Source organism: Labeo rohita, chromosome 4 (genome assembly GCF_022985175.1).
Source record: "Labeo rohita strain BAU-BD-2019 chromosome 4, IGBB_LRoh.1.0, whole genome shotgun sequence".
Lineage (NCBI taxonomy): Eukaryota > Metazoa > Chordata > Actinopteri > Cypriniformes > Cyprinidae > Labeo > Labeo rohita.
In genome coordinates this window covers 26,152,721-26,177,448 of record NC_066872.1, presented here as the reverse complement: position 1 = coordinate 26,177,448, position 24,728 = coordinate 26,152,721, and the positions used below count along the sequence as shown (strand labels likewise).

At 37.6% G+C, this 24,728-nt stretch overlaps 1 protein-coding gene across 1 annotated transcript in view; it reads right to left on the bottom strand.

The window, feature by feature from the left end:
- The window catches only part of LOC127164468 (thyrotropin-releasing hormone-degrading ectoenzyme-like), a 111,056-nt gene that overhangs the window by 51,089 nt on the left and 35,239 nt on the right, over positions 1-24,728 (bottom strand). Inside the window, 2 exon segments of the mRNA XM_051108432.1 lie at positions 3,453-3,566; positions 9,711-9,865. Of these exon segments, the coding sequence (XP_050964389.1) occupies positions 3,453-3,566; positions 9,711-9,865 (269 nt within the window).

The window sequence follows — 24,728 nt, the reverse complement described above, 5'->3', positions numbered from 1 at the left end:
GCTGGATGGCTTTGACATTCATTTCTTTTTGGGAAGCTAATGAAGGGTAAAATTTCCTTCAGTAGAATTACATCCAAGATAGAATTACCTTTAGATATTCGTGAAATGTTAAAAAAAAAACGTCTGTTTAATGGTCTGCTGCACTAATTTATCCCTCGTATTTAACTTCAGAGAGAAGATCTTGGAGAAAGTAAGACTTCTTAAAATCAGTGTCCTAATTTCTCAAGCTATTTATATCATGACTTAAGTTGTCTTCCAGAAGATAACACTATGTGACAGCTGTCTTACAAGTATCTGTCTTATTTTCTAATGGGCAGTTTTTTTATTATCCAGACTAGCATGAATCTCAAAGGTTAATGTGCATATATACATGGAATTAATAGCAAATGAGAACTTTGTGTAAATTTACAACATTATGGTGAATGTGAGCAGAGAGAAGCAGACAGAGAGAGAAAGAGAACAGCTGGTGATGTAGAACTGATTTGATGCGAGTCACGTAATGTGCTCTATAAAATGAGTGCAATGAGAAGAGCTTCCATCTGGCCCACATGTGCTCTCAACAAGGTTTTTGCGTCCAATGATACTTCATTTAGACCCTGCTTATTAACATCTCAACATCGTCACCTGCCGTAGATGCACCTGAAGTTTCACATTGACCAACCTGTGGAGATCACAGTGATGCCCAGCAGTACTGGAGCAATACCTTATGGGTATCTAAGCTTCTCTGAAAGCATCTTTAGCATGATGAATGTGAGAAAGTGGAGGAAAACCAACAGTCCTGTAGCTATGAGCAGGTGAAGGAACCGACAGGCTGTTTTAATGACCTACTAGAGGTCCGTGTCAAATCCATTTCCAACATTTCTCTATGCATTTGTGAGTTTTGAGTTCTGGTTTAGACTCCTTCCTCTTGAAACATCCAATTTGATCCATACCATCAAAACCCAATTGCTCCCTGAAATGACGTTCCCTAAATGGTCTTTCTGCTTGGCTGATGCTCCATAACCAAGGTGGCTTAGAGCAGAGAGGTATGAAATACTGGGACAGACAGATGGGAAGGTCATTATATGAATGTGAATGTGAATGTGGATGAGCTGAAAGCACACAGATATTAAACAAGAATGCTATATTGACATTTATATTATTCAGCTGAGACAAATAAAAATTAAACATCATAAAGTAAAAACTAAAGAATCAATGCTCACACTAGCTCATGCTAAAATTGCACACAGTCAGTGAATCATAATGAGCAGAAGATCCAAACAGCACGACTGCTAATTCAAAGTCTCATAAACAGAAAAACTAGGTTGTTTTTGTTGTGTTGATGACCTACGTACTTATTTCATTTATGAGTGAAGCTTCAAGTGCGTCACAATAGCTGCATTACACCCCACAAAAGCTGGACTGGAATAGCATTATGCTAATTGCTAATACTGTTACCCTCCAACAAAAGCAGCTCTAGAGGGAAAACTGTTTGTCCTTGAATTATTTAATTGAGTTGTTTATTCTTTAACAAACCTAAAATTGGATTTCATTAAGAAATGTAGAATTTGAACAGTTAACAAACAAGTAAATGTGTTGTTGTAGCATCATAATGTTGCTACATATGCTACAATTGACAGTCATTCATACACTTAACATATACTGATATCTAGATGCTAATGAAGAGAAACACCTTCAGAAGAACTGGGGGATGGTGACTGTGAGATATTGCATCATTCTTACTAAAAGAAAAAGCTTTTTTTAAGTGAAGAAAGTGAAAGTCCTGTTCTTTCCGTGACTGTACTCCCATGAAACATTAATATTGTTCAGATATAGTAACTGGAAAAACACTGGAAGGTGTTTGACTTCCTCCTGGTTTTCACAATCACTCCTGGATTTGTTTATCACCCTATAATACAGGAATATCATGAGATGTTTGGAAGCACCTGGTCTAGTAAAATAACCTTGAAAATGTTTGGCTGTTATACAACCGTTCTGAGAATCACTGAACCTGTGACTCCTGTGAGAACATTGTGAATTGAAGCCATGCCTGGTCTTTCTCCAGACATGAACCCATCTGGATGTAGAAAATGGATGTGGATGACTCATTAGACCATGTAGCTTTTACATTGTACTTTATTTATATGGGTTTATATTTTGTGCTCCAGTTTATATGTGTTTGTGTGCTGGCCTTGAATTCAAATTCAAACTCTTTGAAGCTCTGCAATTATTTAGCAGTTTTAGTTCAGAGTTTTGGCAATACTAATGTAGTTTAAATACATTTTGCACATTTTGTGACTAGCACAGGTATTCAAACATGCATTATTATGCATTATAATCAAAAGCTCATCAATCTGTGGCAATGTTATTTCATGGCTTTCTTCTTTGATAATTGAACTGGAGATGACTACTTATAGACTAAAGTTTCATTACGACACAACAAAATATGATGGCAGAAGCACCGGACTAAAATAGAGATTTGTGCTAATAAAGCTCAAAATCGGTAGATACTGTATGACTGTGGACACATGATGTCCAACTCAAACTGTGTTAATAATAATAATCAAAAAGGCTGAAACAATATGTTCTTTACAAGCTCATAATAGACCTGCCAATTGCAAAGTGTGAGATCTCTTCTGGATGGCTTCAGCAGGAACAAACAGTATTAGCTTTTTTTTAGAGTGATGATACTGGTCATGTTGAGTGACACTGATCAGGCAGCATCGAATGGCACACTGTGATACAATTACATTCTGACAGAATGACCCAACACTGAAAAAAATCACTGGAGAGAGCAGCTCAACCCACAGAGAGATGAAAAAGAAGAATTTATGCACGTCCTGTACTTTTATCTAGTACGAATCAGATTAAACAAGAAGTAAATGTCCATAAAATGTGAAATTCCTTGGTTTTGTGAAAATGCATTTACCAGGTAAAATTGAGCAGTCAAAGTATCTATAGCACTTAAATGAACTGTGAAAAGATCGTTGTTTTCTGCTCAGCTGAATCTTAGCACAAGAAGAAATGCTCAAGATCTTGCATATGTGAAAATCACCTAAGAATCGCTTATATTTTTCGAGGGATACACACATCTAAATTGCATGAAAAGCATAAAAATTCTCTTTATACACTCTTGAAAACAAAGGTGCTTTAAAAGGTTTTTCTTCGATGCCATAGAAGAACCATTTTTGGTTCCACAAAGAACCGTTCAGTGAAAGGTTCTTTAAAGAACCATCTCTTTCTTACATTTTTCTATTTAGAAGAACCATCTTTCGCCCCAAAGAACCTTTTGTGAATTCAGATGTTAAAGGTTCTTTATGGAACCATTTAGACAAAAAAGGTTCTTCTATGGCATCGTGAACCACCTTTATTTTTAAGAGTGTATAGTGTGTGAGTATTTATGAGTTTAAAGTGATGGATGATGAATGAAATGCACTGAATACTACAGTGCTCACTTGAAAGCAATAACTCACCATGTTCCACTTTGGAAAGAGGAAATCAGTTCCGATGTACTCGAAGTAATGCGCAAATCCCTCCTTCAGCCAAACGTCCTCCCACCAAACTGGTGTGACTAGATCCCCAAACCACTAGAAGAAAGAAATGAACAATCAATCATCAACAGAGAAACAGTGACCATTACAAAGATCGATTTCATGTTCACTGGTGAAAAATGACAACAAACTTTTGTTGTTTTGTATGGGAAAAGTGTTTAAAAACCAAACTTTATTTGGACAAAACATTCAATTTGGAGAAAAGAAATATATAGCAATCCATCCTCCTATTTATCCAATATACATAAAAGCATATTACATCTAGTGGCAAACATGCTTTATTAGAAAAGTCCAATATAACAGAAAAATAACCTGTCCAAATAAACACTTCTAATAAACAGTTGCACTCTGGTTCAGCAGAAAAGTTGTTTACAAAAGACTTCACAGAACATTGAGAATGCACTGAACTATGATTAATAGTGGCCTAAACAATCAATTATGTACAGTTACACAATTAAAGCACATTTTTCTGTTTCACAGCATTCATACCTGGGCGCTCCGCCAAGGACACGTAAATGAACAGAACAAAGAAAAATAAAGATTCGATTATGAAACATCCCATCTGGAAGGTAGAAAGAATCTAAATGACCCCTGCCATTGTGTGCAGATGACATTGTGCAAAACAAGGCTATTGACTGGAAAAGATGCAACATTGCAGTTTGAAAACGGCTGAATATTTTCCCGACTCTGAGGCCGTCAAGCAGATGTGCTACTGAATGCCGGATCTCATTGTTAAAGCATACAAACCTCTGTAGGTGTCAGGCCTCTTTCATCTGAACACAACATCATTACAGCAGCTCAGAGGCTTTCAAAGCATCTGATGGGACGTTCATCTGTGACTCAGACACATGGACTGACAGCGTGGAGAGAGACAGCTGGTATTCTGCTCTCAGAGGAACCTTCTGCTAGTCACACATCAAGTGGCTTCCCACAGGTTTACTGACTTTTTCTGCCCTCTTCTCATTTATCAGATTTCTGATCAGATGTTCTGATGCTCATTTATTGTGTTTAAAAAGACAGATTTGCAGAGTTGCATGAATGGATGTCATTTACTGTGTTTAAAAAGACAGAACAAATGGATTGGTACAGTTCAACAATACTAGAATGTCAATGAACCACACAAACTGTGAGACACAATTCATCTTCAACAGTGTCTGAGACGATGTAAAAAGAGGAATCTGCAGCCCACCTGCTTCATTAATAGATATACTGGAGGAAGTCATGCAGGGAAGAGTTCATGCTGAACTTCTATACTGCAGCACGTACAGGGCATTAGAAAACAGAAGAAAACCTTCAACAGCATCATTAAAAAACATCCCCAAGTTATATAAGTCTCCAAAGCAGCTGAGAATCATATTTGCATGGAGTCTTCAACCAAACTCTCCATCTTATAGTAAATGCCTGAATAACTGAAATGTCCTTCATTGACATTTAACAAGGCGGTTCAGACAAGGTCTGTCTGAATCAGGTTTGTGGCTGCAGGGCAAAAGTCATTGCCTTCTCAACTGGAAAACGACAGGAAAGAAGTCCTGAGGCTGTATTTTAGCACAAGCTTGAATGTTACACAGCTCACAGACTCAAACCTGCATCTCCCACATAAGCACCATTGTCTAAAATCCTTTACAAAAAGAACTGTCTATACTTTTTATACTATACTGTCTATAGGCAGCTGTCTATGTAGACAGCAGATAGCAAAGCAGCTCACTAGGTTTTGGAACAGAGCCATCATCGCAGGTCCTGTTTGAGCTAATGAAAACAAATGTGACTGTTTATCCTGTTCAAATCTGAATCTCAGTAAACCTGAACTAAACAAACAAGAATTGGAAACTGCTCCAAATCACAAAATGAAAATCTGAAACCCTTTGTTTTGAGTGGCAAACTGTATTTGTCACTATTCAGAGTCAGAGTCTAAAATCCCAATTTCATATATTTACAGACGCCATCTTTATAAATGATGAGAGAATAAAACACCAGCCAACAGAGTCATGTAGTCAAGACTCAGTTCCACTGACAGACTCAGCCATTTGAAATGCATGTGACATATTAGCCTCACTTTCCCCTCATACTCATACCCAGAGGGCAGAATGTCACCTCTCCAGTTGGTGGAAAATAAGAAAACTCAACATCAGCTGCATCGCTCTCTAATAGGCTGGTGTTATTGGCTGAATAACTGCATATGAAAGGCTGCAGCAGCCTCATTTAATCAGAGAGGCTGAGATGAGATGAAAAATTAACCATGATTGAGCGACTGTGACATATAAACCCCATCGCTGGCGGGGGCAAATCTACTAACAATCCGCCGCTACAGTATGTGACATTAAAATGAGCCAGTATAGAGTAGAGAGAGAGAAGTGATCCTGAGCCCCAGAGAGCCAAAGGATAAACTTATACAGTAGCAAACAGAGCCTGTCGTCCACTAATCAATTCTCTGCAGGCAGTCAGGCGCGAGCGGCGAGATACAAATGTGATTTATCAGACGCCAGCACTTTGCCACCAGCTCGAGTTATTAGTGCGCAGACAGACCTTTTAATATATGACTATGAATAAGTGCTGGATGAGGACTGATCTAATGCATTTACAATGAATGCGTCAATCAATATGTCAGGTGACATAAGCCCCGCCCACTCTGAGCACGGCTGAGTAAATCTACACTGGAAAACAATTAGCGCTGTGCTATTTAACTCTATATGAATTATTCCTGTGAGAATAAAGCAGAGAAACAGTTTGAATAGAAAAATGGCATCTTAATTAAAAACATAAAGATGAGCAGGAGCTCCAGAGAGCTGTGACAAAAAAGGGTGAAACAGCCTGTGGTGGTACTCTTTCTGTTTCTCTCTCCTTCTCTTATTAATCAATAAACACACTTTGCCTTTCTCACTCTTCACACACACACACTTGCATCTGATTCTTATTTTGACTGTTTCAATGTTTAAATGCTAACGCTTTGATGGCTAATTCGTTTAAATTCGTACAGTCTCATTAGCACATTTTCAAACCATCTGCTTATGCCGCAGTGATGGTTAGTTTAGGTTTGGAGTTACGGGTGGAACTTAATGCTTACATTTTATATGCTTACTTTTAAGTTGTACGTTTCACCACCTTGTAAAACTGTTACATTTTCTCATAAGATCAGGTTGTTAGCACACAAAGTGTGTATGAATACAATGTTTGTATTGTGTATTGAGATCTCAAACACTCACAAAATGAGACTTTAACTACTGTATACGTTTATTCTATGCTATGCATTTTTAAAGCGCAAACACTAGATTTCAGCTCTACGGTGTGCTGACACACAGACATAAATGTAAATTCAGTTGGGACGTTAATGTACTGCAGTACAGTATTGGACATATTTCAGTTTTCTGCCTGTAAACAGCATCACTACTCAATATTATACTTCCAGCCTCCGCTGCTGCTTCTTTTCAATTATTCTTGATCATAAAACAGGGGTTTATATGCCGAAAACAGCGTGATCTGGAACACCCTCATGAATTTTAGCTCTAAAAATATCAAATATGCACATTATTGCTGTTTCTGAAATAATATCATGATTTCATGCTCCCTGTGAGAGTGTTTTACTGTATAAGGTTCACACTGAGTTCAGATGGAGCTGTATTATCTGTGCAGAAATGAGCAATGAGGGGATTGTCTTCCTTTATTTTCTTCTCCCTAAACATGAAACAAAAAAGAGAAAACAAACAAGAGGAAAGAACTGCAGACATGCTGACAAGCTTTTGATCAAACCAGTGGCACCTATACAATACAGAGCTGCGATTCAGCAGCACAATTTAAGAGATGAATCCAGAACAATACTGGAGAGCGCAGAACATCTCCAACACACTCATAAATAATCCGCCATAACAAAAGACACTAAAATCCAAGGTTCTCAGCAACATAGGTGCAAACAAAAGCCGGTGGAAAAAATGAGCACATTAAATGAATAATACCACCTTTTTATAATTCATGACGATGATGCATTTGTGGGCTTAAAAGTCCTTCGCTGCACATCACTTCATGCCAGAAGAAAAAAAACTGCTTGTTTGATCTGCATCTAATAGTTTGCAATGATGCAAAGATAAAAAAAAAATAGGTTGTTTAACACAAGAAAGACATGTGAAACACTCCAGAGAGAGAGAAATAGTGAGAAACTAAGAGGGATGAAGAGAAAAAAAGCTTTACTTTTATAATCCCAGTGGATGTGATGTGTGAAGCTCTTTTTATATGAGCTGTGCATCAAATTCTCCAGATGTCCAATTATATCTGCCGCTGTTCTGCCCTTTAACTCAACAACTGACCATGTTCACACTCTCTGTTACTCCCTGACTCCTAGAGATTTGCTCTTTCTGTTTTTTCCCCCCATTTTTCTGGAATTGTATGATGAAAACTGATTCGAAAAGTTATAAATTTGATATAATTACGCTTAAGTTTGTCAGAGAACACCAGTAAACAGCACTGACATAACATTCTGAGTCAAGAACTATTAATGGGTTTGGTTAGCATAATCATTAGAATTCCTTTAAGCATTATGGCAGCATGTTATTTTATTTTATTATTTTATGAACTAGAATAAAAAATATCAGTTATCATTAATGTACCTATCCAGTTACATGCTAATCCTTTTACAGTTAGCCTACTACCTTCATAAAAAATACAATTGCTTGCCTTATTAAACCTAAATTCAACGCCAAACAACAACTATTTTTTTAAAACTAACTTTTTAGTCAGCACTCAATCAGTGTTCCGTCTGTTTGACGCGCATGCGCGCGCTGACGCTCGTTTACGTCTGCAAAAAGTTTGGCGGAGATTCCCCAGGAGTCTTTATCCAAATTCAAAAATGCTCGTGTGAATTTCTAACATTCACGAACAAGGATACAAACGTTAAATGTAAGTTATGCGCACACTGCGCTGGGGAAAATACGTCTCAGTATTAAACAATATACACATGTGCCCGAGTACCTGATGTGCAAGTGCAAGCCGTTGCTTACGAGTTTGTTTAAGCGCTTAATATAAAGCATTCTCATGTTTTGGCCAGTTTGGATCGAACATTTTCCCACAACAGTTAATTCTGAGTCTTCCGCTATTATTGAGGTTTATTTCATAGAAGTGACTGTTAAATAAACGGAGATGAGGTTTTCCTTAAAAAGCGCGCAGACCCGATTATTCTATCATGAATTTAGATTTCGATCATTTTCATGATCGATTTCATATCATCGTTTTTACTCCTGAAAGAGTTTATTTAGTCATTTATGTCCCCTAAAAGCCTTAATAGTCTTCAAATAAAACAAATAAATCCAAGCACCTTGCACTTAAATAGATATATAACCTACAAACTTACTTACAAATGAAATATAGAAATATAAACACAAATAATAACAAACTGGCATTCATTTTTTTCAGTTGATTTAAGGATTGAAAAATATACACTCCAAAACTTGAAGAACCTTTAACATATTCATATATGTAACCCTGGACCACAAAACCAGTCATAAGTGTCAATTTTTCAAAATTGAGATTTATGAATAATATGAAAGCTGAATAAATAAGCTTTCCACTGATGTATGGTTTGTTAGGATAGGACAATATTTGTCTGAGATACAACTATTTGAAAATCTGAAATCTGAGGGTGCAAAAAAATCAAAATATTGAGAAAATCACCTTTAAAGCTGTCCAAATGAAGTTCCTAGCTATGCATATTACTAATCAAAAATTATGTTTTGATATATTTACAGTAGGAAATTAAATATATATATATATATATATATATATATATATATATCTTCATAGAACATGGTCTTTACTTAATCTCAGATTATTTTCTTTTATGCCAAAAATCATTAAATCATTTTTACCTATACAATGTATTGCTACAGTCTATTGCTACAAATGAACCCGCGATCCAGGGTCACATTTTATCAAAACATTATTATCCTAAAATTAGGCTAAATCTCTTTGAAGCCTGATTCAAGTCGTGCATCTCAAATGGAGGTGCTGAGAAGATGTCAGAAATGTGACCCTGACTGATCCATTGATATGACTGGACTAAATTTACTATTTACAAATTTGATATTGTTTCCCCGCCTATATATACAGTATAAGCTAGCATGATGAAGTTTTACTGTGACTGATGTGAAACTACAAAGCAGTTCACACGCTCATGTTAATCCAGTAATTGTGTTTTACCTGATGGCAGATCTCATGCACCACCACCATGGTGAGCTCCATCTGATAGGAGAAGGAGGAGACGTCAGGATCCAGCAAGATCTTCTGCTCCACAAACACACTCAGGCCCCAGTTCTCCATGGCTGCATACGGATGCTTCGGCACTGCCAGGAGATCTGCACACAGTCAGGAAGGTCCAAGCTCAGTGACGGGAAACCAGGATTGTGATACAATGCAACAACAAGTAAGTGTAAACAAATACAACAAACAGCAGCTGGATGGAACCAAACATTCTCCAAGCCACTGTATAGGCATCAATGGTGTTTTAAAGCAGACAAATGTTATTCTGCACTACATAACTGTGCATCATAGAACAAGAGCTCTAATCCCAGATCTTAAGTGATGTGGATTAGCTCTTAATCAAATGTATTTATCATCTAATTGCTGTAATCAAAGATCATTGCATTTAAACCCAAAACCAGACACAGCAAAGCGACAAGACACGCAGCTCCATAATCACATTTCTCTTAAAATAGCTCCTTTCCTTAAGTCAGTGTATCAGTGACACAGCAGACGGCGAATCAGCTGTTTTAAATGCCTCCACCTCCATCAGCCCGTTTGAGGAACCATTCATATGCCAATGAGAACAGAAGCATTTAAACCTCTGGCGCTGTTAAATCAACATCTTATAATCAGCCACAGAGGAAGAGGAACTGTTGAAAGCTTAAATATGATTATCCAGCGGGCTGGTGTGTGTTTGTGTGTCTCTTATTTGCATGTTTCATGAATTGGGCTGAAAGCAGCTGCAGAGTTTTGGAAGGAAGTTGCAGTCGTCATGGCGACTGATAAAGCTGCAGGGCTGTGTGAGAAAAAAAAGCAGCTTTAAAACTGAACAGCAGTCAGACGCTTCACTGATAATGACGAGCCCCATTATGAATGTAAGTTCACACATGATTAATGTTTTTCTTCTACAGAGATGATGGTGGAGCGACAAGCTCATTGAAGAGGCAAAGAACAATGAAAACAGCAACGCAAAGGTGAATGACTGAAAGAGCTGCTCTGTTAAAGTAAATCAGAATCAGACAGTCCAGCTTTAATTGGCCATTGTTCTTTATGGACGAGAGACTTGAAGCTCTTTTAATTGGGTTTTTATACAGACTCATACTGCAATTACACGACTGATGCTCTTGAAGAGAGAGACAAAAGCAATCAGAGACGTACTTCAGCTCATCCACCTTCTGTCAAAACTTTCAAGATCCAAACCCAGAAAACCTTAAGACCAGATTCAGGTGTATCAGTAAGTAAATATAATTATCCTTCAGTATATATCAACGTGTACTGCAGCAGTATTGAACAGAAGACAGTTTGTGGTATAAATAGTATAATTGTGGTAACACGTATAATAGTAAATTAAATAGTAAATTAAATAAATTTAATAATAGATAAAACAGAAGCAAGTGTATTGTTTACTGAAAATACAGCAGTATTTGGAAAAACAGCAAAATAGTGAGCGTGATATTGCTTTATTTCAAAGCTACTACTGAGCTACATTGTAGACACAATAGGCTCATTCATAAATTTGTCCATAAAACAGACCTTCCTGAAAAATCTTTCCGGATTCACAAACGCTTCATAAATATCAGAAAAATCCTTCAGGTCCCACAAATTCTTTGGTTTTTTAGCATTTTTGTATGTTTGAACCCTTTCCAACACCGACTATATGATTTTGAGATCCATCTTTTCACACTGAGGACAACTGAGGGACTCAGGGATGCAGCTATTACAGAAGGTCAGATGCTCACTGATGCTCCAGAAGGAAAAACGATGCATTAAGAGCCAGGGGGTGAAAACACTGAATTTGAAGATCAGGGTAAATTTAACTTATATTGTCTTCTGGGAAACATGTATCTTCTGTAGTTTCTGAAGGCCAGTACTAAATGAAAAAAATGTGATATTTAAACAAAATAAGAAAAATGTACATCTCTTCATTCTGTTCAAAGGTTTTCACCCCCCGACTCTTAATGCTTCAATTTTCCTACTGGAGCATCAGTGAGCATTTGAAACCTCCTGTAGTGGTTGCATTTGAGTTCATCAGTTGTCCTCAGTGTGAAAAGATGGATTTCAAAATCATACAGTCATTGCTGAAGGGGCCTGAAATATTTTTCTGAAGAACAGCGGGCAGTTTAACTGTTCAGGACAAACAAGGGAGTCATGAACAACTATCACTAACCAAACAAACAAAAAAACACACACAGCTGTGGATCATTCAGGTAACAACACAGTATTAAGAATCAAGCGTATGTATACTTTTGAACAGAGTCATTTTTATAAATTATAATTTATAAAAACTATTATTTTCTCTTGTGGACTATATGTAAACATCTTTTATGTGAAATATCTTATTCAGGTCAGTACTAAATAAACAATAACATGCATTTTGAATTATCCTGCTATTACTGTTATCTGAACGTCTGTTAGCAGCACACTTAGCTTGAAATACTTCAGGAGTTTCAAAGTGGTCATCGGATTGATTGATCTATACAGGATTTCTGGGGGACGTGTGTGTCGTGTTCTTTAATGTTCCACCTGAAAACAAAACTGTGGTGGCGCCAAACCCACACACAAAAGAAGAAAGCCACTGTGTTACAATGGTGATGACAAACGCTTATCAGGATCAGCTAAATGCTGGATTTTCAAAAGTATGTGAAAAATGTAAAGTTTGCGGCATAGAATATTTAAAATGTCTGAGAGTTTTACACGCCGGTCTGTTATTGTGGCGATGTTTCAACGCCCCTAAACATGACGCGGCACAAAACGAAACATTTACCTGTCAGTCATATGGCCTCTTGGGCTCTGGTTTATCCTTATTTCTAAACTTTGGGGGGCTCTATATCCAGCCCCCTTCGGGTCTATCGACTCTGTGGGCCACAGAGATCTACCATCGACCCGATAACATTTTGAAAATACAAACATTTTCATAAATTCAAAAATGTCAGAACAGCTTTATAAATGATTTATACATAAATCTTTCCGTTCGTGTTTCATGAATGAGGCTCAGTATTGCCAGTTGCATCATCAAAGAAAACATTTCCATACACAGCTGCAGAGAAATGTTGCACATCTCAGAGCAAAACAGTGCCGTTCCTTAATGAAACAGCGTTTCAAACTAGTTGAGTGAATGTTTCAATGACTCACTTATAATGGCAGTCACTTTATCACCTGATCTCATAACAAAAACGTACCTGTGGGAACTTTTTAGCAAGACACCAAATACCAGTAAGGACATATCACTGCAGTTTCCAACAGAAATTAACACTAGAAGTGGTAAAACAGCAAGCACTTGTAATCATTTACGTGCACAATTATGATTACAGCTCCGTATATTTCCCTTTCCAGGCATAACAAGTTTCCTTGGTAGCTCTGCCAGCATGGAATTGGACTTAGGATGTGGAATCCTTGGGCATGAATCCTCTGAAAATCATGACTCACAATGAAAGAGATAAAAGATGAGAACGAAAAACAAGCTAAAACGGCATGCTTGCAATTGTGTTTCATTTTATCGGGTAGGTTTAGATGTAGTACAGATGGTACGTTATTTTAAAACATCACAGAGCATTAGAGTTATAGCACTACTCAACAAACATTTCAAGTCAGAACTGCAGTGACACGTACAAAGCCAACGTCACATAAAACGTACCATATGTACGTTCATCTGTTCCGGGGGAAAAAAAACTCAATACTGTTTTACGGCCACTCAGTGGACATTTCACATTGAATTTGTCACAAAGCATACATGCCGCTACGTATTTTGTGTCTTGCGAAAAAGTTATCAGGTTGCACTTTATTCATTTCTGATTAAATGAATGTTTTAAAAACAAATTGGTTGATTGAATGTTTTAATGACTTTGTCATGAAGACATTCACTTTATTAGTTCCTGCTGGGGTTGTTTACACTGTAGCCTGCAGGAAGAATTCTGGTGAGATGCACGAGAGCTGTCGAGTTCCTGTATCAACAGAACTCTCTGTACATCTCTCTCCCAATTAGACTTGAAAACTAAGGTGTTAAATATAGTACCATGGTATTACCACCTGATTAGATGAATTTTGTCCTGGTATATTTTATATTTGGAAAGTGCATAGTTTCTTTTACCGCTGTTACCTTCAACTCATTATAAGCAGGTGTATGACCTGTAGACCTGTATGACCTGATATCTACTGGCAGAGTGCTGTATATTGCATAAGTCATGATGATGCAAAGTCCGAGAAATTTCCTCATCTTTCTGTCTCTTCCTGTTATTCACTTTCTCATATCTGCTAGTTAAAGAGGCTGGAGGAATCTTTAAGGGGAAGCTGAAGGGACAACACAGAGGGGGTGTGGAGGCCGGGGCACAGTAATCTGCAGGAGACGCAGTAACTAGAGCGTCTGGAAAAACAGCAAGATCAAAATAAACAAACAGCTTGTGTTTTCAGAGAGCAGAACCTCCACTAGCTTCACTAAAGCAATTATTCATCACATTTCTCACACCTCAGTCTGTTTCACACAAACACACACACAGCCTGAGGTCTAGGTCTGAGCATTCAGGTCTGTCTGGAGATCTGGGTCTGTTTGAGGCTGTTTTAGGGCAAGCGGTCCTGGGACGACACAGGAAGTGTGGCAAAAGAAGGCGGGAGGAAGTAAACGTCAAGCTTTGCTCTCAGCAGGATTCAGTCTGTCAGCGCACACCTGCTCTCATTCAGCACAGATGCACATACCGTTTACTTCATAAACATCAGCCAGACACTTTGCATTTTGTTCTTCTCATGTGTTTCCTTCTATCCATCTATTGTCTGTTTGTGTATCTATGTGTAAGTTTGCTAGTTCAGAAAAGTAAAGGCACACATCTCCTCAACAAGACATAATTTGAGGAATCATTCATATACAAATACTTTGGGAAGAGATACACACTTCAATTAAATACCTAATTTGTTCAGATCAATAAAAACGAGACCTTTGTTTTAAAAGTTTAAGTGCAGAAATTACCACCATGTTTGACATGATCTGTTCACACAATAACTTTTTTTTCTACTAAATATCAGCTCTCCCCACAGGCAAAGACGTTTCCATTTATAGTATATTGTCGTTATTGGATACACATCGCCTGATGTTGTTACGAATCCATTAATAACTCCACTATTACACTGTATTTGTCTCAGAGGAAACCGAGCTCTGATAGGAACAAACGCTGAACCACAAACCACTGAAAAGGCTTAATGAAGTTTCTTCATTAGATTACTACACTTAATGACCATCAAGGCATCTGTGTTTGAAGTAGGTGCCCATTAACATGAGCAGGGCTAGTGTTTTTGATGCTAGTTCTGTGTGTGAAGGGCTGTTCATTAGCAACCTGCTTATTCACCCTCAATGCGCTAAAAATACACTGTGAGAAACAGAAAAGCTTGATAAAATTAATATTAAGTAACTGCTGCAGTGCAAACAATTTCAGTGAGGAATCACAAAACATATGATAGTTAGTGTTTTTAGATTCACTTCTTCTGTTTTATAACTCACATAACAGACAAACTGACCTTACTGCACTGCTAGACTCTTTAAGTGTGAGTCTGTTTAGCATGTTGAGCTGATCTCATGTGATGAAGGTCTGACAGAGTAGCTGTTTACTTTCACATACTCAGTCGTCATATACATCTGGTTTCAGCTCTACATGATTTAAAGTATTGACAAAACGTTCATCAGTGCATTAAAGCAATTAGGAAATAGGTATATGTGAGCAACAGAGTGTACTGTGAAGAGTGTGTGAAGGGTTTCTTTGTTATCTGACATTTAGATGTTTCCGTGTCTTGTAGTGTAATTCCCATAGATCCATCCTTTGATTTTCAAGAGCATTCTGTGCCGGCATTTTTCAACATCCAGCTTTCAATTGTGATTTTCAACGGTGCTTGATCAGAATTTCTGTTTAGTATTTCTGACTGAAATTAAACACTTGTCATATTTTTGGAATGTTCTCAGCAGGGACATTTTGTCAGTTTACTATACTTCTTTTAAACTAGAAATAGGAGAATATACAGTACGTTCAGTCAACCTTTTAGGCACTGATAAGAGATATACAGTGCCTTGCGAAAGTATTCACACCCCTTAATTTTTTAATGATTTATGTTGCTGCCTTATATTAAACTGCTTTAAATTACTTTTTTGTTTTTACCTCAACATCAATCTACACTCTATACTATGGAAGCCCATTTCCGCTACTGAATAAAAAAAAAAAGGTTATTGCGATCTCACAATTTTAACTTTTTTTCTCATAATGGACCTTTATCGCATCGGAATTGAACACCGGAAGCGCTTGTCGAAGCAGTGTATCGATTCTTCCGGTTATGAATATTTTTCAATATGCTGTAATCACTAGTTGAATAAAAGCCTGTTAAAATGAGCAATTTTCTTAAAAATTCTTAAATAATACTCAAATCACGCTGTCAAAGCGTTATACTAATATTAATTAGCTAAAATGTTCAACATTGTTATTTCTTTAAGGCAACACCCGTGTATTCATTCATTTATTTTAATACCCTTCTTATTAAAAATTAACCATGGCATGTGTAGTAAAACTGTGGCAATACAAATAATGGATATCAGTCCGCGGAAAAAATAAAATATAACATGGTTACTGAATTTACTATAGTAAATCCATGGTTAATTTTGTAAGGATGTTTATTTAAAATGTATTTTAATGTAAACAGGTATAAAATATGATGAGAAAAACATTGTTAATAAGAAGATGAAATTGACTGCAGCAGGTTAAATTTATTTATTATTCAGAATGCACATTTGGAAGAGAAATATATTAATAGGAACATTTCAGCAGGTGATATGAGATGTAGGCCTAAACATCCTCAGTTTCGAAATGCATACTCCACGCGAACGTGCTCCCGCGTAATATTTTAGAAGGACCTTAATTCATCCTACGCATCTCATCTGTGTTGTGTCAGGAAATAGTGAAAACTTAGGCAGTGTGTCATTGTTTAGAATAAAAGCAGCCAGGTACATTGCAGTAACACCGGCGAGAGAAAGGAAAGAGAGGATTCTCCCATTAGTTTTCATTGCGTTGCGATGGGACCGGAAGTGGGGATACACTGCTTCACTTACCGGATTTAGGCAGTGAGATAAAGGTCCATTGCATGACACAAACTCGCAGTTGCGATTTATAAAGTTAGAATTCCAAGATTCGCAATTCTGAGAAATGAAGTCAGAATTGTGAGATATAAACTCACAAATCTCTGAACATATCAGTCTTTTTTTTTTCTCCTCATAACTGGACTTTATAACTCACAATTGTGAGTTTGTATCTCATAATTCTGACCAAAAAAGTCAGAATTGCAAGATACAAACTCGCAAGTGCAAAGTCGCAATTGCGAGAAAAAAAGTCAGAATTGCGAGTTTATATCTCGCAATTCTATTTTTTTCCCCGCACTTGTGAGATATTCTCTTTATTTCTCGCAGTTGTGAGTTTATATCCTGAAATTCTGACTTTATAACTCGCAATTGTGCATTTATATCACAGTTCCGAGAAAAAAAGTCAGAATTGCGAGTTTATATGACATAGTTCTGAGAAAAGAAGTCTGACTTGCGAGATGTAAACTCGAAAATGTGAAAAAAAGTCAGAATTGTGCACAATTACCTTTTTTATTTTTTATTTAGTGTCGGAAACAGGCTTTCATACAATACACCATAATGGCAAAGCAAAAAAATGGTTTTTAACATCTTTGAAAATTTATTAAAAACAAAAAACTTAAATGATTCCATTGCATAAGTATTCATATCCTTATCTGGGACACTTGAAATTTAGCTTAGGAGCATTCATATTCATATTTGTAGATGTAACTACAGTTCAGGGTGCAGTTAACCTGTGGCAAATTATGTTAAATGGGTATGATTTGGAAAGGCACACACATCTTAATAAAAGGTCTAACAGCTGAAAATGATTATGAGAGAAAAACCAAGCCCTGAGGTTAAAAAAAAAAAAAAACTCCTGTGGAGCTCAGAAACAGAATTGCAACAAGCCACACATCTTGGGAAGAGTTTAGGAAAAAAAAAAAAAAACTGTTGCATTGAAGGTTCGCAGAAGAATTTAGTCCCTGTTACCCTTAATGGAAGCAGACTGAAACAACCAGGACTCTTCCTAAAGTTGGCCTCCTGACCAAACAGAGCGACTGATGGAGAAGGGGTTTGGTTAGAGTGCTGACCAAGATCAGGATGGTCACTCTAGTTGAGCTCCATGATCGTATATGCAGATGGAAGAAACTTACAGAAGGACAAACATTACTGCAACACTCCACCATCTTTATGGCGGTGTGGCCAAACTCAATCCTCTTCCCAATGAAGACACATGAAAATACACATGGAATTTGCTAAAAAAGCACCTAAAGGACCCTCAGACTGTGAGAAACAAGATTTTCTGGTCTGATAAACCTCAATTCCAAGCATCATGTATGGAGGAAACCAGGCACTGCTCATTACCTGCAGAGTAACATCCCAAAAGTAAACCGTGCTGGTAGCAGCCTCATGCTGTGGGGCTGTTTTTCAACAGCAGGGACTAAGACTCGTCAGAGTAGAGAAAAATAGAAAAAAATATTGAGATAGCCTTAATGAAAACCCAGTCCAGAGCATTTAGAACCTCAGACTGGACAGAAGGTTCACATTCCAACAGGACACTGACCCTAAGCAGACAACACAGTGGCTTATAGGCAACTCTGTCAATGTCCTTGAGTGGCCCAGCCACATCCTGGGCTTGAACCCAATCAAATATTTCTGGAGAAACCTGCAAATGTGCATCTGCCCACTTCCAATCTGACAGAGCTTGAGAGGTGAAGAGGTGAGGAGAAGAATGGCAGATAATGCCAAATGCAGATGTGCAAAGCTTGTCACATCACACCCAAAAAGACTTGAGGATGTAAATGTGCTTCAACTTAGGCTCTGTTTACACTAGTGCATTTTCGTTGTAAACAATCCTCATCTACACTGGCATTTTCACTGCGATTCAGTAACGATCTCCGACTACACTACGCAACCAAAAACGCATGTCACATGACCATTCATGCAGGTACAACCATAGTTACTTGCCAGATTATTTAGATGGAGGATCTGTCTACACGCTTGAAGTGGTAGAATGGGGAATCTACCTATACATATCTATGGGTACAACAATGAGCATGATGTTATTGTTTACATGGTCATCAAGGATACACAGAGCGAATGTGGGCAGCCACGCCATCGTTTTTAAAAGTCTCCGTTTTGGTCCGTTTACACTGAAATGCAGCCGCAGAGTTTTCAAACTAAAACAGGGTCTGCAGAGTTATCGAAAGTCTCCGTTTTCAAGGGTCAAAAACATTGGAGTAGTGTAAACAATAGGTGTAATCGTAGCAAAAGTTATGCGTTTTAAAACGAAAACGCGCTAGTATAAACATAGCCTAAGTGCTGAGTTAAGAGTATGAATATTTATGCAGTGTACTTATTTCAGTTTTTTTTTTATTCACAAAGTTGTGACAGTTGTGTTTTTGCTTTGTCATAATCATGTATGGACTGTAGATTGATGTGGAAAAAAGTAATTTAAAGCAGTTTAACAAAAGGCAGCAACATAACAAAACCTAAAAAAAAAACAAAGAGGTATCAAAACTTTCGCAAGGTACTGTATATTATATTTAAACAGTAGTAATATCAGTGCACTAGAAGTATACATTATACACCTGCTATTTCAATACTTCTTGTATAGTATGCCAAGTATTTAGTTGATAGACGTATACTTTTAAGTGTAGCATTAGTAAACTTTGAGTACAGCAGTAGTGTATATTTATCTTTTTCTTTAGTATTGCAATGCATGTACGACAGTTGTCAGAAGTTAGAGATTACGGTTTATAAAGTTTTAAATGTGGATATTTTTCTTACAAAAACACATTGATTCGCTTTAGGAGGCCTTTATTAACCGCCTGGGAGTCATGCGGAATACTTTTTATGATGGATGGATGCTCTTTATTTTGATTCAGAATCTCAACATCCATTCACTACCATTATAAACTTGTAAAAGCCAGGATATTTTTTTTAATATAACTTTGTGTTGGTCTGAAAGTACAAAGTCATATACACTTCATTTTTTGGGTGAACTATCCCTTGAACTGAACTGGCAATGAATTTATAATTCAGACATTGAATAATAAGTGGGATGCACTGTCACCTCACAGCAAGAAGGCCCCCAGTTTGAGTTTGGCATTTCATTGGCTTTTCAGAGCAAACATGTTGTTTAATTTGCAGCTAAACACATTAAACAGAACATTTGTTCTGATTGGCTGTGATTGTGTTGTGAACAGATGCTGTAAATTACTATCACACTTTGTTAGGACACAGAATTGTGCTTTATTCCTCAGTGATGCTGGTGTGAATCCGGTCTGCATTTAGAGCAGGTTCAGAGAGTTTCATCAGCAGCTGATCAAAAGGACTTTCATGTTGAGATGTTCTGTTTCTAGTGTTTTCTACTGAGCTGAATCATGAAGGCCTGATGTGAAATGTTTTCAGACCTTTGAGTCTCTCACCTGGATGTCAATTATCAGAATTATCTTCCCAATTTGCATTGGTATTTCTTTAGATGTCTCTGCATGTGGAGCCTCAGTTTGCAGTTTGTCCTAATTGGTGTTGTTTCGCTGCCTAATTGGGCCCAAAACTTTCACCTCAGAATGAAGCTGCTTGACTAAATCACACTGCTGAATAAATTGCTCCAGACCTATAATTGCTGTTTTATTTCAAACAAATGAAGTATGTGCTCTTGTGGCTTCTTCTAATAACATGCTGTGACTTAATGAAGTCATGATGAGAATAACGTTTATTTGTTGTGTTGATCTAGGTTTGTGCTTCAGACATCGACCTGAGCTCCATATTCCATATTTACTTGCCGTTTTTAAAATCTTGTTTTATTCTTTCTCCACCTGGTTCAAACAACACTGAATTTGAACTCCCAATGCAGCATAAAGAAGTCAATACAGGATCACGACTCCTGCTTTTCAGATTCTTTGTCTTCAGAGACTCTCAAACTACACAAAAACCAACAAGATGATTTTTTTAAACGGTTGGAAATAACGAACAGCAGAATGTCGACCCTCAGTTAACACTGACCTTAATTAAGCTCAGGAGCACATGAGGCTGAATATGAGGAGAGAGCAATGAATTTGAGTCTCTGTAAGTGTGTTCATGGTAAAGTGGAGAGACTCGTTCTCGGTCCACAGCACCCCTGACGCCCTGCGGTCTGCTCTCACATCTGAGCGCTTAACACAGGCAGCGGGGCAGAAGAGAGCGGCCCTTCATGGAGCTGCAGTGGTGCCTGAGGAGAAAAGCCTCCAGAGAGGGTCAAACAGATGCTCTCAGCTCGTCTCATTATCACACAGTTCATTCCACCTCTCCATGATGCTCTGTGCTCGTCTCACACATTCACTAAAGACTCTCTGTTATCTCAAACTATCAGAACTGCATTTCAATATTTGATCCTTTTAACAAGACGGCTGCATTACTGGAAAGTATTCATTAATACTGACCTCCAGTAAAGCATTTGACAGTTTAGGACTCAAGATTAGATTTCTCAAAATGGTTTGGGATCAGTTTAAAGCAATAGCATGATAAAATTTTATGACTCAGAGTTGCTAACTCATAGCTTGAGTCTTAATGAAGTACTTAGCTATGTTTTAATTAGTCAAGTCTCAGAAAAACCATTAGGAGACCTAAAAATAGACACAAAGTGACAATGTTGATTTGAATGAAGATGAATATGTGGGTTTTTTTGTTAGTTTGTTGGTAATTTTCTCAAAAAATTCAGACTTAACACCTGTGAATGTTCCTTTAACATTCCCGGTTTCTTTCCTCACAGCCTCCATCAAACCCCCAGCATTTCCATTCTTAACCCTATAACACAATCAATTGCAATTTCAGCCAGTGTGAGCTACTATAAGCGCTATTACAGTTCCAGCTGGAGTGTCCCGCTAGTATCGGCTCTCTCTAATGATGTCTGCGGCCCATTCTGCTCATCCACAAATCACAGCTGCTGAAATTGAGAGAAGTCTTTAGAGGCGAGAGGCAATAACAGTGAGAAGTGGTCAAATTCAGGTGCTCGCTACAAATCAGAGCAGCACCGGAGCAGAACAGAGGGACACAAATATTTTTTTTTCTTTCTGGGCTCCCGTGAGAGAGCATTTCGGACCGAAGCGGCGGGCCGGGTGGAAATATTATGACACAGATCAGTGAGCCACAGACATTGTCCTGAAACACTCCAACAGTTTTCTGCTCTCCATTTGCTATTCGTCTTTATCAGTAATTGGAAGAGGAGGAAAGGCGAAGCTGCTTGTTATTTGACTTTTTGTCTCCCTGCTGACGTCGGGAGGGAAAGCATACGAGCGGCAGAAATAGAAAAATATTCAAAGCCGTGAACTTGCACTTATGTGTGACTGTGAAATTATCAGCAGAGACTGTTGGGAAGACACAGCATATTTACCCGAGTGCCGAGGGACGCCTGAACAGAAAGAAAAAGAGTTCAGAAAATTCCCTCAGCTGTAGTAAACTACTAAACTGCAACGTCAGGCGCTTTCACAACAGCGTGTTCAAACCCAAACACACAATTTGTTACAGGAAATGTATTGTAGGGATAATTAATAGCTGCTTTTCTTTTGGTACTTCCTGAAAGTGTCCACAAAACACAATGTGTGGCTTTGTCAAAACCTGAAATGGAACAGAAGCCATGTTAGTTAAAAAATGTGTGTTGAAGCAACATATTGTTTGTTTGGCTGCTTTATTTTTCTTTTCCTCATGGCACAGCAGGTTCCTTTCTTCTTTTATTCCTGCCAAACTTGGGCTAGAGCCTAATTGAGCCTAAATCATTCATAAACCCAAAACATTCCCTCCAACAAAATAAATGTTGCAAGTATAGAGGAGAACAGACTAGCATTGTTATTTTGTTACTTTGCTCTGAACATTCATTTTAAAAAAGTTTTCTGACCACCATTTGACACGATAAGACTAGATTTTTCATTTTCAAAAAAAATTAAAATTGAATGAATGTTTGTTTCAGTAAAATGTGATGCTATGATGCCTGTGTGTTGTAAAGCACTCTGAATGGTTGTAACAAGTGTTCTGAGTGGTTGCTACAATTTTGCTATGTGTTTGCTAAAAAAAATTTTTACGGTATGTACTAGCTTAGCAAACAGCACTATTAAACCCAGTAACACTCTCATGTTTGTTTTGAAGGTGAGAGGAGATTTCTGATGATTTCAACACCCTAAATTTTGGCATTCGGCCAAATCAACACACCTCATTAGCACTCGGTGGGTAACTAGTGGCTCCCTTCACAGTTTCCACCGTAACCTCACTGTTGACCTTTGGCTAAATGTCAGGGCTGATATTAGAGGAAACAACACACAACAGCTACAGCAGCATTTAATAGGCTTATTTCTTCTGGAGAAACCAGGTCAGATTTGTTTCTGGCAAATTATTGCTGATTCAACTTCACATTTAATCCTGCTGAAAGTCAAGTGAGATGTTTGCCATTTAACCTATACAGTGTGAGTACATCAACAGCCATTGAGTCTCATGTCTGCTGGTGCTTATACAGTCAAGAGCAGGTTTGAGATCAGATCAATCATTATGGAGACTCTCAAACCCACAACACTTCAGTAGCAATGAACACTCGACTATGAGAGCTGAACTGTAGAGATTAAAGTGTCTTCGTTTCATTAAAGAGCACTATTTTTATACAGTACATAAAGTTCAGTTGTCAAATGTTCATGTCAGAGTCTACCAGTGGAGATTTTGACTGTATTTGAAGTGTCTCAAAGATACAAAAATCTTCACTTTGTTTTGATTTTGTACATTTGAAAAGAGATTTGATGCATTCAGCTGTGGGGAAAAAAAAAAAAAAAAAAAAAAAAAAAACTACAGACAATGAAGCAGAAACTTCAGTACTGTCCACACAAACAAAGTGTCATGTTGTGTTGTGTTGAGCTGACATCATGAGTGCAGAGACCCTCCTCTCTCCTCAACAAACTTTTCCTTCCTTTCCTGAGACTGTTTGATCGTGAACTTAAACTGTCACTTTCTCACTTTTTCATGTCAAAGATAAAAAACGAATGAGAAACATTTTCCTGTTTTTTTCTTTTAACTCTTCCCTGCTCACTCTAAAATTGTAAATAAAGACGTTTGGGGAAATTCACAGTAGGCTGGTGTGTTTTGGTTGTACATGAGCTGTTGATTTTTTATTTTTCTTCATTAAATTCAGTCAAAGTCACTTCCTCATCTGAACTAGTCAGTGTTGATCTGTTTTCTTCTGTAGCTCAGCAGTCTCAGGGGGAGTTGTGACGTGACCTCTGCCAGTCAAGAGCTGTCATTTTCCAGCAGTTTTTAGACTGGTCAGCCACTAGGCTCTGGTTTCTGTTTTGTCACATCTTTCAGAAATGTCACAATGTTAAAAATAGAATGAAAAGAAAAATACAGCACAGAGACGCCTTTCCTGACAGGCGCTGCCAAACTGACACATTCAGCACTGCAGTGAGAGCAGAAAGTGAAAGCCGAGAGCGAGAGCTTCACTTCGCTAAACTGTATTTGAATGTAAACTCAGCAGCATCCTGATTTAATCACTACTAAAATCTCAGTAGGTTTCGGAAATGCCAGCTGGCAGAAATCCTAAAAAATCCCCAGTTTCCCACATGGAGTTTCCACTAAATAAATTTCAACAAATCAGATGAGGACAAAATGACACAAAACTACAGTGAGCATTACTGTTGTGTCACCCAGTTATCTGTCTGTCCAAATGCAGTACAGCATAACAATGAGTTTACACACTACTTGTAAGTCAAGGCATTTAAAAATTAACATGTTTATCTATAATGTCAACGGTGAACTGGACATTTAACTCTGAATAAAAACAAGTAAATAAAAATAACTGAATCTGAAAATGATGGCAGACTGAAACATATTTGTTATTAATTTATTTACTTTTCAAAAATGGAGCAATATGCTTGGGA